Raw genomic sequence first — 13,512 nt, forward strand, 5'->3', positions numbered from 1 at the left:
AGCTTCACAACTTCACAGCTGCACAACTCAGACATAATGATTATAGCAATACAAAGGAGTTTTATTTGTATTGCATGTTTAAAATTGTACTTTATTTCATCACAACAAAATGCAATTAAACACAATACAGGGACAGGTCACTGCTCCAATAATCAGATAAGGCCGAACTGTGGCGAAGCTACAAACACGAAGTGTGGAATGAAATATATACGTGATCGTTCGTAGGAGCCTGTTGACTTTTATTTTGAAAACACGCACAGAAATGACAGTAGCTGACTTCCGGATGCTCAAACTCTTGTCCTCACAGTAAGAGCACGCGCGGAGACTGATCAATGACACTTCATGCTCATTCCTGATGTAGTTTGATGTGAATATCTGTGCTAAACTCCGCGCGCGCACATGGCGTGCTTCTTCAGGCGGAGCGTCGCGCGACAGGTACACCACGCGCGCGTCTGACGCACTGTGACATTAATACATCATTATGGAGATCTCATCTGGTCGCTGTACTTGTTTTGCAGCTCGCGAAGGTGTGTGGAGTGTCTGAAGATGCGCTAATACCCCTGATCTCTGCAGTGCCAGTGTCAAAGAAACAGTAAGAGCCAACATCCAAACACCCTTTAAACCCATACACTCTTCATTATCATTAAAGAATTAGCAGACAACATGACATTAAAAACAGGCCAAAGTCAGAAAATCCAAAGAAAACAGACATTCACATCACAAGACGCCATACAGATTCATAATATTTTATATACTTTATAAAATACCTTTTACATTTTCACACATTTTTTTTAATGTGACTTTATTAACAGTCCACATTCTGTGTTTATGAATAAATAATTTGCCTTTCAGAATTATAAAGTTTGCAAAACAGCACTTTTGTCCTCATGCTCATGATCACAGATAATTCACATTAAAAATATCTACTATTTGACCATTAGAAAACAGATTCCATCCTCAATATTATTACAAAAGGAGCGTTCTTTTCCAGTTTCCATAAATCTAGAGGGTAAATTATTTTTATGTAATTTTTGAGTGAATTGAAATGCAGAGTTTGTAAGGTTTCTGCAGGATTAGTTTGCTTCAGAATTAATATTTCCTGATAATTTATTCACTCCCACATCATCCAAGATGTTCATGTCTTTCTGTCTTCAGTCGAAAAAAAAATAAGATTTTTGAGGAAAACATTCCAGGATTGTTCTCCATATAGTGTCTTCAATGGGGTCCAACGGGTCGAAGGTCCAAATGTGAGTTTCAGTGCAGCTTCAAATTCTCGACACGATCCAGCCGAGGAATAAGAGTCTTATCAGAGAATGTCTAATAAGGGGAGAACTTCCACTCTCAGTAAACTTCCGGCTTCTGAACTGGTTACAGTTCCACTCTGGCTCCACATGAGGGCGCTCACAGGACGAGTGCAGGATGAATGGAGGTCTATGGAGCTATACCTCTCAAAATCCACTTTTCTCAGGATATCATTTTTAGAGTCACTTATTTGCTTTAAAAAGTCTTTTAAAATGTCAATGCCCTAATCTACATTTCTGAACTGGAACATGCGTGACCTTTCAACCTGATTACGTAATGTGTGGCGCATCAGAGCTAGTGCAAGACCAGCATTTGTGGTTAAGAAGTATATAAATATTTTGTTTGTTATAAAACAGCCGCTGGTTTGTCTAGATAAGACTCTTACTCCTCGTCTGGATCGTGTCGAGACTTTGAAACTCACATTTGGACCTTCGACCCGTTGGACCCCATTGAAGTCCACCAGTGTGTCCGCAGTATGAGGTGACCTCAGCGGTTGTGTGTGTGTGTGGTGTTTGTGACGTCAGGGTGTCAGCTGATCTGCGTGTGTCGGTCAGCTGTCTGCTGCGGGGGGGAGCTGCTCCTGATGGAGACCTGCACACCAGAACACAAGCGCTGGCCAATCAGGTGAGCAGACCGTCCCCGAACCGTTGATCTGCAGACCTGGGAACAGTGTGAAGACTCGTTTGCTTTGTTCTTCTATCATATGCATGTTTGCATTAGATCATTTTCATTACTGTTTTTGGCATGCGCTCTGTGATTAAAGGATGTGTTGTTGTGTTCTGCTCTAGATTAGACGGGACTCTGTCGTGGAGGACGTCGTCGCCGGTCGAGGAGTGATTCACTTCAGATTAAACAAACTGATCCTGGCACAGGTGAACAGAAGCTCTGCCTTCACACCGCCGCTCACACACCAGAGGAAACAACAGTCATACACACAACTCTCCAATCAATTACAGTCTTAAGACACAAAATGGAAGACATTTTTCACTAATCAGTTTGTTTCTGTGTTTTGTCAGCTTGTATGAAGTCAGTGCTGCATGTATACCCTGTCGCTATTATTGATTAATCGCCTGATATTCGTCATAATCGCAGTTATGTGAGAGAACTGCAATAATTGTGCAGGGTAAATTTTAATCATATTTTGTCAAAGACTATAAAAACCACTGTTGTAGAGTACATGCATGTAGACAAAGGTCTTCCTTTATACAAAATGAAGGTTTGTGGGTTTGATCAGACTGTATTATTATATTATATGCATTATATGAAATTATAAATGTTAAGTTTCAAAGCAATAGGGTGATTCATATGGGCCTATTCTATTATCATTTTTATTTTATATGCGATTCCCTCCCAAAAAAACACATTAGATTTACACTGCAATTGACGTACAACACAAAATTAAATTAAACACAATTATTTGTATGAGCACAAAATTCATGATTGTGACAGGCATAACTATATGGATACGGCATAATAATAATAATTGCTTTTGAAGTCAGCATGAAATGAAAATTCATCCCATCTATTTTCTGAATGCACATTATAATGGAAGCTTGCTTTACTCACCACAGGTAATTGCAACATTTTCTTACATTTCTGATTTATTTTTTTTCATGCAATTGTGAATTTCTCACAATTCTGAGAGAAAAAAAAAGGTCTGAATTGCAAGATGAAAATTTGCATTGACATATATTATTTTGTATTACACAGAAACTCTTAGGACAGCTGCAATCAGAGCCTGACGGGTTCGGTGTGAAGAGTGAACTTCTGCAGCATCTTCAGGGCGGCAGGACACTGGTGGAGTTCAGGTTGGTGAATACAGGAGCCGTTAGCTTACAGCAGGGTTCCTCAAACTCGGTCCTGGAGGGCCGCTGTCCTGCACAGTTTAGCTCCAACACCGATCAAACACACCTGAGCAAGCTAATCAATGTCTTCAGGATCACTAGAGCTAAACTCTGCAGGACAGCGGCCCTCCAGGACCGAGTTTGAGGAACCCTGGCTTACAGTATGCATTGATTTAGCATGTGGCTCTGAGGCGTCACCCACTCAACTCTCTCTGCTTTACAGTTCTCCAAACATCGCTAAGAAATTTCATGCCGGACATCTTCGCTCCACTATAATTGGTGAGGTCATTACTCTGTTAAATTAGTTTTTCAAATGTTAAACTAGTTCTCTCTGTCACCAGTAGATGGAGTGCTTGTATACAAGATATGCTGTGGTTGATTATTTGGGGTATTTGTACTGAACCAGCGATTTTAATAGAACAAAACTTTAAATTATTTGTTTTTTTTGAAGGAAACTTTATTGCCAACCTAAAGAAGGCCTTGGGGAAAGAGGTTATTCGAGTCAATTATTTGGGTGACTGGGGAATGCAGTTTGGTGAGTTAACATTATTAACCTGGAGAAGTCACTAAGTTCAACAGCTGGTGTTATTGAGTGTGATGGTGTTGATGGTGTGTGCAGGTCTGCTGGTGTTATTGAGTGTGTGATGTTGATGGTGTGTGCAGGTCTGCTGGTGTTATTGAGTGTGATGGTGTTGATGGTGTGTGCAGGTCTGCTGGTGTTATTGAGTGTGTGATGTTGATGGTGTGTGCAGGTCTGCTGGTGTTATTGAGTGTGTGATGTTGATGGTGTGTGCAGGTCTGCTGGTGTTATTGAGTGTGATGGTGTTGATGGTGTGTGCAGGTCTGCTGGTGTTATTGAGTGTGATGGTGTGATGTTGATGGTGTGTGCAGGTCTGCTGGTGTTATTGAGTGTGATGGTGTTGATGGTGTGTGCAGGTCTGATGGTGTTATTGAGTGTGATGTTGATGGTGTGTGCAGGTCTGCTGGTGTTATTAAGTGTGATGGTGTGTGCAGGTCTGCTGGTGTTATTGAGTGTGATGGTGTGATGTTGATGGTGTGTGCAGGTCTGCTGGTGTTATTAAGTGTGATGGTGTGTGCAGGTCTGCTGGTGTTATTAAGTGTGATGGTGTGTGCAGGTCTGCTGGTGTTATTGAGTGTGATGGTGTGATGTTGATGGTGTGTGCAGGTCTGCTGGTGTTATTGAGTGTGATGGTGTGATGTTGATGGTGTGTGCAGGTCTGATGGTGTTATTGAGTGTGATGGTGTTGATGGTGTGTGCAGGTCTGCTGGTGTTATTGAGTGTGATGGTGTTGATGGTGTGTGCAGGTCTGCTGGTGTTATTGAGTGTGATGGTGTGATGTTGATGGTGTGTGCAGGTCTGCTGGTGTTATTGAGTGTGTGATGTTGATGGTGTGTGCAGGTCTGCTGGTGTTATTGAGTGTGATGGTGTGATGTTGATGGTGTGTGCAGGTCTGCTGGTGTTATTGAGTGTGATGGTGTTGATGGTGTGTGCAGGTCTGCTGGTGTTATTGAGTGTGATGGTGTGATGTTGATGGTGTGTGCAGGTCTGCTGGTGTTATTGAGTGTGATGGTGTTGATGGTGTGTGCAGGTCTGCTGGTGTTATTAAGTGTGATGGTGTGTGCAGGTCTGCTGGTGTTATTGAGTGTGATGGTGTGTGCAGGTCTGCTGGTGTTATTGAGTGTGATGGTGTGATGTTGATGGTGTGTGCAGGTCTGCTGGTGTTATTGAGTGTGATGTTGATGGTGTGTGCAGGTCTGCTGGTGTTATTGAGTGTGATGTTGATGGTGTGTGCAGGTCTGCTGGTGTTATTGAGTGTGATGGTGTGATGTTGATGGTGTGTGCAGGTCTGCTGGTGTTATTGAGTGTGATGGTGTGATGTTGATGGTGTGTGCAGGTCTGCTGGTGTTATTGAGTGTGATGGTGTGATGTTGATGGTGTGTGCAGATCTGCTGGTGTTATTGAGTGTGATGGTGTGTGCAGGTCTGCTGGTGTTATTGAGTGTGATGGTGTGTGCAGGTCTGCTGGTGTTATTGAGTGTGATGGTGTTATTGAGTGTGATGTTGATGGTGTGTGCAGGTCTGCTGGTGTTATTGAGTGTGATGGTGTGATGTTGATGGTGTTATTGAGGGTGATGGTGTGATGTTGATGATGTTGATGGTGTTATTGAGTGTGATGTTGATGGTGTGTGCAGGTCTGCTGGTGTTATTGAGTGTGATGGTGTGATGTTGATGGTGTTATTGAGTGTGATGGTGTGATGTTGATGGTGTGTGCAGGTCTGCTGGTGTTATTGAGTGTGATGGTGTGATGTTGATGGTGTTATTGAGTGTGATGGTGTGATGTTGATGGTGTGTGCAGGTCTGCTGGTGTTATTGAGTGTGATGGTGTTATTGAGTGTGATGGTGTGATGTTGATGGTGTGTGCAGGTCTGCTGGTGTTATTGAGTGTGATGGTGTTATTGAGTGTGATGGTGTGATGTTGATGGTGTGTGCAGGTCTGCTGGTGTTATTGAGTGTGATGGTGTGATGTTGATGGTGTGTGCAGGTCTGCTGGTGTTATTGAGTGTGATGGTGTGATGTTGATGGTGTGTGCAGGTCTGATGGTGTTATTGAGTGTGATGGTGTGATGTTGATGGTGTGTGCAGGTCTGATGGTGTTATTGAGTGTGATGGTGTGATGTTGATGGTGTGTGCAGGTCTGTTGGGCGCAGGCTTTGAGCGCTTCGGGTCTCAGGAGAAGCTGAAGACGCAGCCGCTGGAGCATCTGTTTGAGGTCAGAGGCGTGTGTGTGTGTGTGTGTTTCATGTGCCCTGGTCCTGGCGGGACGTTCTGGAAGACTCATCTGTGTTCCCCCTGTTGCTGCAGGTGTACGTGCAGGTGAACCGCGAGGCCGAGTGTGATGAGAGCGTGCGTTCGGCGGCCGCTGGGTTTTACAGGCGTCTGGTGCAGCGGGAGGATCAGGCTATGGCCCTGTGGACACAGTTTCGGGAGATCACTGTGCTCGAGTACAAACGCATCTATCAGGTAACTTCATCATAACATGCGTGTTTAGAGCGAACCAAAACTAAAACCTTAAAAACACATTTTAGTTACTTGAAATAAATGTTCAGAGTTTACTCTCATATCAAGCATTTCCATTTAGGTTTTCTTTAAGGCGCACTTAGAATGATCCATGATTTGACATCAACTGTGATTTAAGCAAGTTTCCGATTCTAGTGATCATTCCATTGGATATTGATAATTGGAACATATTTTAGATGCACGTTAGTTGTTCTTAAGCAAATGAAAACTCTCTTTAGACTAAAGCTGGGAACTGGACAGATAAGCCGGTCACAAACACTTGAGTTGCACATAAAGCAGATTTAATTTCATTTTCATTTCTCCTGAAAGAGTTCAAATACTGAACACAACTCACCATAACAAACTCTAACAGAAAAAGAAATGTGACCTTGCTATGATCCAGAAACACATTTTCAGTGATATAATTGTTTCTACTGTCATTTGTTGTTGGAAAATAAACATTTTAGCTGTGGCTGCCAAAAAAAACATTGAATTTATTTTTATTAACATATATGTATTTAAACGTACATTAAATAAGAGTAAAGAAAGTTAAGTGAACTGAGTGATCTGTCACGCCCAATCAAAACCTCATATGTTGTTTGAATTGAATGTGTTGAGCACTGAGAGTTTTCAGTCACGTAAATGGAGCGATATCTAGAGGAGGATTTGTGTAGAGCCGGTAGTATATCGAATGCTAGACTTGTGCAGAGGTAAACGCACACAAAATACTTTTTTTCACCTGTTTGCTAGTCACAGCACTAACATATTGTTGCTTTGAATGCTTCTAGTGTTCTCCACATTTGTAAGTGGCACTGGATAAAAGATTAAACCGAGAGTGTGTGTCCTCTCTCAGCGTTTAGGAGTTGACTTTGACCATTACTCTGGAGAGTCTCTTCATGACGGTCAGACTCAGAGTGTGCTGGAAGAGCTGACGGCCAAACGCCTGCTGAAGACCTCAGAGTACAGCTCCTTCTGAACACAACACATGCACTCCTGCATACAGTCAACATCTGTCCATCTGATCACATGCACTCCTGCATACATTCAACATCTGTCCATCTGATCACATGCACTCCTGCATACATTCAACATCTGTCCATCTGATCACATGCACTCCTGCATACAGTCAACATCTGTCCATCTGATCACATGCACTCCTGCATACATTCAACATCTGTCCATCTGATCACATGCACTCCTGCATACATTCAACATCTGTCCATCTGATCACATGCTTTCCTGCACTCCTGCATACAGTCAACATCTGTCCATCTGATCACATGCTTTCCTGCACTCCTGCATACAGTCAACATCTGTCCATCTGATCACATGCACTCCTGCATACATTCAACATCTGTCCATCTGATCACATGCTTTCCTGCACTCCTGCATACAGTCAACATCTGTCCATCTGATCACATGCACTCCTGCATACAGTCAACATCTGTCCATCTGATCACATGCACTCCTGCATACAGTCAACATCTGTCCATCTGATCACATGCACTCCTGCATACATTCAACATCTGTCCATCTGATCACATGCACTCCTGCATACATTCAACATCTGTCCATCTGATCACATGCACTCCTGCATACAGTCAACATCTGTCCATCTGATCACATGCACTCCTGCATACATTCAACATCTGTCCATCTGATCACATGCACTCCTGCATACAGTCAACATCTGTCCATCTGATCACATGCACTCCTGCATACATTCAACATCTGTCCATCTGATCACATGCACTCCTGCATACATTCAACATCTGTCCATCTGATCACATGCACTCCTGCATACAGTCAACATCTGTCCATCTGATCACATGCACTCCTGCATACATTCAACATCTGTCCATCTGATCACATGCACTCCTGCATACATTCAACATCTGTCCATCTGATCACATGCACTCCTGCATACAGTCAACATCTGTCCATCTGATCACATGCACTCCTGCATACAGTCAACATCTGTCCATCTGATCACATGCACTCCTGCATACATTCAACATCTGTCCATCTGATCACATGCACTCCTGCATACATTCAACATCTGTCCATCTGATCACATGCACTCCTGCATACAGTCAACATCTGTCCATCTGATCACATGCACTCCTGCATACATTCAACATCTGTCCATCTGATCACATGCACTCCTGCATACAGTCAACATCTGTCCATCTGATCACATGCACTCCTGCATACAGTCAACATCTGTCCATCTGATCACATGCACTCCTGCATACATTCAACATCTGTCCATCTGATCACATGCTTTCCTGCACTCCTGCATACAGTCAACATCTGTCCATCTGATCACATGCTTTCCTGCACTCCTGCATACAGTCAACATCTGTCCATCTGATCACATGCACTCCTGCATACATTCAACATCTGTCCATCTGATCACATGCTTTCCTGCACTCCTGCATACAGTCAACATCTGTCCATCTGATCACATGCACTCCTGCATACAGTCAACATCTGTCCATCTGATCACATGCACTCCTGCATACAGTCAACATCTGTCCATCTGATCACATGCACTCCTGCATACATTCAACATCTGTCCATCTGATCACATGCACTCCTGCATACATTCAACATCTGTCCATCTGATCACATGCACTCCTGCATACAGTCAACATCTGTCCATCTGATCACATGCACTCCTGCATACATTCAACATCTGTCCATCTGATCACATGCTTTCCTGCACTCCTGCATTCAGTCAACATCTGTCCATCTGATCACATGCACTCCTGCATACAGTCAACATCTGTCCATCTGATCACATGCTTTCCTGCACTCCTGCATACAGTCAACATCTGTCCATCTGATTACAGTTTCAACATAAACTAATAAACTTAATCTAATGCACATTTGTCAGTCATACATAAGTGAAACGGGTCAGATTTCTGCACTCAAAAAAATCATTGCAGTTTATTATAAACTATATGCATCTGATTGATTTAAAAAAAACATTTTCAAAATGCTTAGAATAAGCATAAATGTTCATTGTGAAAACAATTACATTCATTCAGTTAAAAAGTATGAACATGGTTAAAATGACTATGACTTTGAAAGAGGCAATATTCAGTTAGTTAAAATGTATGATATTGAAACAAATTGGATTTACTGATGATAAAATCTGATTATTATGTATTTAAAGTCCCTTTGCATCAATAACTTTATCCCTTAAAACTAATCTTTGATTAACGAAATGACATATTTAAAGTTTTTTTCCTGTGAAAATAGGAAAACATCATGAAAATACTCTTAACTCTACACTCTTGCTTCGTTTAGTATACAGAACCATGAATATGCAAATTATAATCATTTATGTTTAAACCATAATCCAAATGGATGGAAATTTAATATGCAATTCAAATACATAAATCTTAAATGTAGTTAATAAATAAATCTAATATTTAGTTAAACTGTTTATTAAATGACTGTGATTGGTTGTTGCACAGGAAGGGCACGGGTGTGGTGGATCTGTCTGGGACGGGCGACATGTCGTCTTACGCCACATTAGTGCGCAGTGATGGGACGTCCCTGTACCTCACCAGGTGTGTGTCACACACACACACACACACGTGTTGAGTTTAACGCGGCGTCTCATGACGGATCTCCCTTCTGTGTGCTCTCAGAGACGTGGCAGCAGCGCTGGACAGGAAGCAGAGGTTTGGCTTTGATGAGATGATCTATGTGGTAAGAACGGTCATGAATCTGCTTGGTCATGTGACTCCTCCACCGTCTGCATCTGCTCAGTCCTCGTTCCCTTTTTCAGACCGATAAGAGTCAGATCGCCCACTTCCAGCAGCTCTTTCACATCCTGGCAGCCATGGGACACCAGTGGGCAGAGAGGTACACACACACACACTGACAGTCACTCACTCACACACACTCACTCACACGTCTGGTTCACTACCTTTGTGGGGACTCTCCATAGGCGTGATGGTTTTTATACTGTACAAACTGTATATTCTCCACCCCCACGTCAAACCATAAAGTGAAACGCACAGAAAAGTGAAGCGCAAAGAGAAAATGGTCTTTTAAGCTTCTTCTACAACTGTCATTGATTTTTGCAATTAATTATCTTTTTTTTTGTATCTTATTTTATTTTAATTTTGTGCTGCTTTATTTTTGTTTGCAAAAATGGGTTTTTTCTCTCTATACTTTTTCTTTTGCAATATTTTATTGTTTTGCACATATATTTGGAATGTATTTAATCCCCTTTGTAAAAACCTTTAACTCTAATATGTAAACAAAATCAAATAATACTATTGAACTTGGGTTTATCCAATGTTCAGATTTCTTCTACATTTCTTTGGAAATGTATGCTAATTAGAGCATATTTAATTAGATCATGCCTCATTTGCATAATTATACATATTTCATAACTTGTAATACAAGAAAATGTTAGCAGTTCTTAATGTAATCAGTGACCAGGGGAAGTATGATGATATCTGTTAGTTAAAGTGTTTATCTTATTCACCCTCTTTACTTAGTGCTTTAAAATAGTTGTTGATTAAATAAATCATTTAAAATGACCCGCGGCTTCAGTTTCCGTCAGCTGACCGACTCCATAAACATCATTATTGCTTCTCAAACACAGATCAGTGGATGATACCTTCCCCTTCAGGATGGAGACACACCTTCTCAAAATATACCTTCATCAAACCTAATGGCTGTAGAAAGTAGTAATTCTCTCGTCTGACACACCTACTAACTAAACACCGTGCAGTGTATGTGTGTTAGACGTCTTCACTGCCACTTTTCGTTTGCTTTTTTAAAAGAACAAGACACACTCTGGATACCAGCTTCTAGATCTGACACTAAAAGACAAAAATAAAGATCAATATATTTCCACTTTTTCACATGGTTGCTACTGAAACAGATCCTTAGATCCTTTCTAAGGTTTCATTTGTTAACGTTCGTTCACTACATTAACTAAAAATAACTAACAATGAGCGAGTATGTTTTTTTTAAAGCATTTATTACCTTTGTTCATCTAAATATCAACAATTAAATTAGAATATCACAAGTTGCCATCTCATAATTAACATTTACATTTAATAATTTAACTGACAAATCATTTATCCAATGCGACTTACAAATGAGGAAAACGATAGAAGCAGGGGAAGTGTGTATGAGAGCAGAGGACAGGTGAGAGTGAGCGAAGGGTTAGCCGGAAGGGTGACCTGTGACTGAGCGAGGGGTGTGTGTGAGGTCCTGTTGGGGGTGTGTGTGAGGTCCTGTTGGGGGTGTGTGTGAGGTCCTGTTGGGGGTGTGTGTGAGGTCCTGTTGGGGGTGTGTGAGGTCCTGAGGGGTGTGTGTGAGGTCCTGTTGGGGGTGTGTGAGGTCCTGAGGGGTGTGTGTGAGGTCCTGTTGGGAGTGTGTGAGGTCCTGTTGGGGGTGTGTGAGGTCCTGTTGGGAGTATGTGAGGTCCTGTTGGGGGTGTGTGTGAGGTCCTGAGGGGTATGTGTGAGGTCCTGAGGGGTGTGTGTGAGGTCCTGAGGGGTGTGTGTGAGGTCCTGTTGGGAGTGTGTGTGAGGTCCTGTTGGGGGTGTGTGAGGTCCTGTTGGGTGTGTGTGTGAGGTCCTGTTGGGGGTGTGTGTGAGGTCCTGTTGGGGGTGTGTGTGAGGTCCTGTTGGGGGTGTGTTAGGTCCTGAGGGGTGTGTGTGAGGTCCTGTTGGGGGTGTGTGAGGTCCTGAGGGGTGTGTGTGAGGTCCTGTTGGGGGGTGTGTGAGGTCCTGTTGGGGGGTGTGTGAGGTCCTGTTGGGGGGTGTGTGAGGTCCTGTTGGGGGGTGTGTGTCAGGTCCTGTTGGGGGTATGTGAGGTCCTGAGGGGTGTGTGTGAGGTCCGGAGGGAGTGTGTGAGGTCCTGTTGGGGGTGTGTGAGGTCCTGTTGGGGGTATGTGAGGTCCTGTTGGGGGTGTGTGTGAGGTCCTGTTGGGGGTGTGTGTGGTCCTGTTGGGGGTGTGTGAGGTCCTGTTGGGGGGTGTGTGAGGTCCTGTTGGGGGTGTGTGTGAGGTCCTGTTGGGGGTGTGTGTGAGGTCCTGTTGGGGGTGTGTGTGAGGTCCTGTTGGGGGTGTGTGTGAGGTCCTGTTGGGGGTGTGTGAGAGGTCCTGTGGGGTGTGTGTGAGGTCCTGAGGGGTGTGTGTGAGGTCCTGTTGGGAGTGTGTGAGGTCCTGAGGGGTGTGTGTGTGGTCCTGAGGGGTGTGTGTGAGGTCCTGTTGGGGGTGTGTGTGAGGTCCTGTTGGGGGTGTGTGAGGTCCTGAGGGGTGTGTGTGAGGTCCTGAGCGGTGTGTGTGAGGTCCTGTTGGGGGTGTGTGAGGTCCTGTTGGGGGTGTGTGAGGTCCTGTTGGGGGTGTGTGAGGTCCTGTTGGGGGTGTGTGAGGTCCTGTTGGGGGTGTTTGAGGTCCTGTTGGGGGTGTGTGTGAGGTCCTGTTGGGGGTGTGTGAGGTCCTGTTGGGGGTGTGTGAGGTCCTGTTGAGGGTGTGTGAGGTCCTGTTGGGGGTGTTTGAGGTCCTGTTGGGGGTGTGTGTGAGGTCCTGTTGGGGGTGTGTGTGAGGTCCTGTTGGGGGTGTGTGAGGTCCTGTTGGGGGTGTTTGAGGTCCTGTTGGGGGTGTGTGTGAGGTCCTGTTGGGGGTGTGTGTGAGGTCCTGTTGGGGGTGTGTGAGGTCCTGTTGGGGGTGTGTGAGGTCCAGTTGGGAGTGTGTGAGGTCCTGTTGGGGGTGTGTGAGGTCCTGAGGGGTGTGTGTGAGGTCCTGAGGGGTGTGTGTGAGGTCCTGTTGGGGGTGTGTGAGGTCCTGTTGGGGGGGGTGTGTGAGGTCCTTTTGGGGGGGGTGTGCGAGAGGTCCTGTTGGTGTTGTGCGAGAGGTCCTGTTGGTGTTGTGCGAGAGGTCCTGTTGGGGTTGTGCGAGAGGTCCTGTTGGGGTTGTGCGAGAGGTCCTGTTGGGGTTGTGCGAGGTCCTGTTGGGGTTGTGCGAGGTCCTGTTGGGGTTGTGTGAGGTCCTGAGGGGTGTGTGTGAGGTCCTGTTGGGGGTATGTGAGGTCCTGTTGGGGGTATGTGAGGTCCTGAGGGGTGTGTGTGAGGTCCTGTTGGGGGTGTGTGTGAGGTCCTGTTGGGTGTGTGTGAGGTCCAATTAGTTCCCTGATTTGTAAGTAGCCGCAATAGACACTCATTTGTGACCCTGGATCACGTCACCAGTCTCGAGTCGCACCGGTATATTTGTGGCAATAGCCAACAATACATTGTATGGGTCAAAATTA

At 44.3% G+C, this 13,512-nt stretch overlaps 1 protein-coding gene across 1 annotated transcript in view; it reads left to right on the forward strand.

Annotated features, from left to right (window-relative positions):
- Nucleotides 1-274: 274 nt before the first annotated feature.
- Nucleotides 275-13,512, forward strand: part of rars2 (arginyl-tRNA synthetase 2, mitochondrial) — a 20,904-nt gene continuing 7,666 nt past the window's right edge. Inside the window, exons 1-13 of the mRNA XM_082147935.1 lie at nucleotides 275-435; nucleotides 519-592; nucleotides 1,827-1,926; nucleotides 2,091-2,174; nucleotides 3,013-3,110; nucleotides 3,370-3,425; nucleotides 3,598-3,681; nucleotides 5,860-5,936; nucleotides 6,029-6,187; nucleotides 7,077-7,183; nucleotides 9,709-9,804; nucleotides 9,886-9,946; nucleotides 10,026-10,102. Of these exons, the coding sequence (XP_082004061.1) occupies nucleotides 400-435; nucleotides 519-592; nucleotides 1,827-1,926; nucleotides 2,091-2,174; nucleotides 3,013-3,110; nucleotides 3,370-3,425; nucleotides 3,598-3,681; nucleotides 5,860-5,936; nucleotides 6,029-6,187; nucleotides 7,077-7,183; nucleotides 9,709-9,804; nucleotides 9,886-9,946; nucleotides 10,026-10,102 (1,109 nt within the window). The 5' untranslated portion in view covers nucleotides 275-399. The remainder of the gene's footprint in view (nucleotides 436-518; nucleotides 593-1,826; nucleotides 1,927-2,090; nucleotides 2,175-3,012; nucleotides 3,111-3,369; nucleotides 3,426-3,597; nucleotides 3,682-5,859; nucleotides 5,937-6,028; nucleotides 6,188-7,076; nucleotides 7,184-9,708; nucleotides 9,805-9,885; nucleotides 9,947-10,025; nucleotides 10,103-13,512) is intronic.

Source organism: Leuciscus leuciscus (assembly GCF_965113295.1).
Source record: "Leuciscus leuciscus genome assembly, chromosome: 19".
Classification (NCBI taxonomy): domain Eukaryota; kingdom Metazoa; phylum Chordata; class Actinopteri; order Cypriniformes; family Leuciscidae; genus Leuciscus; species Leuciscus leuciscus.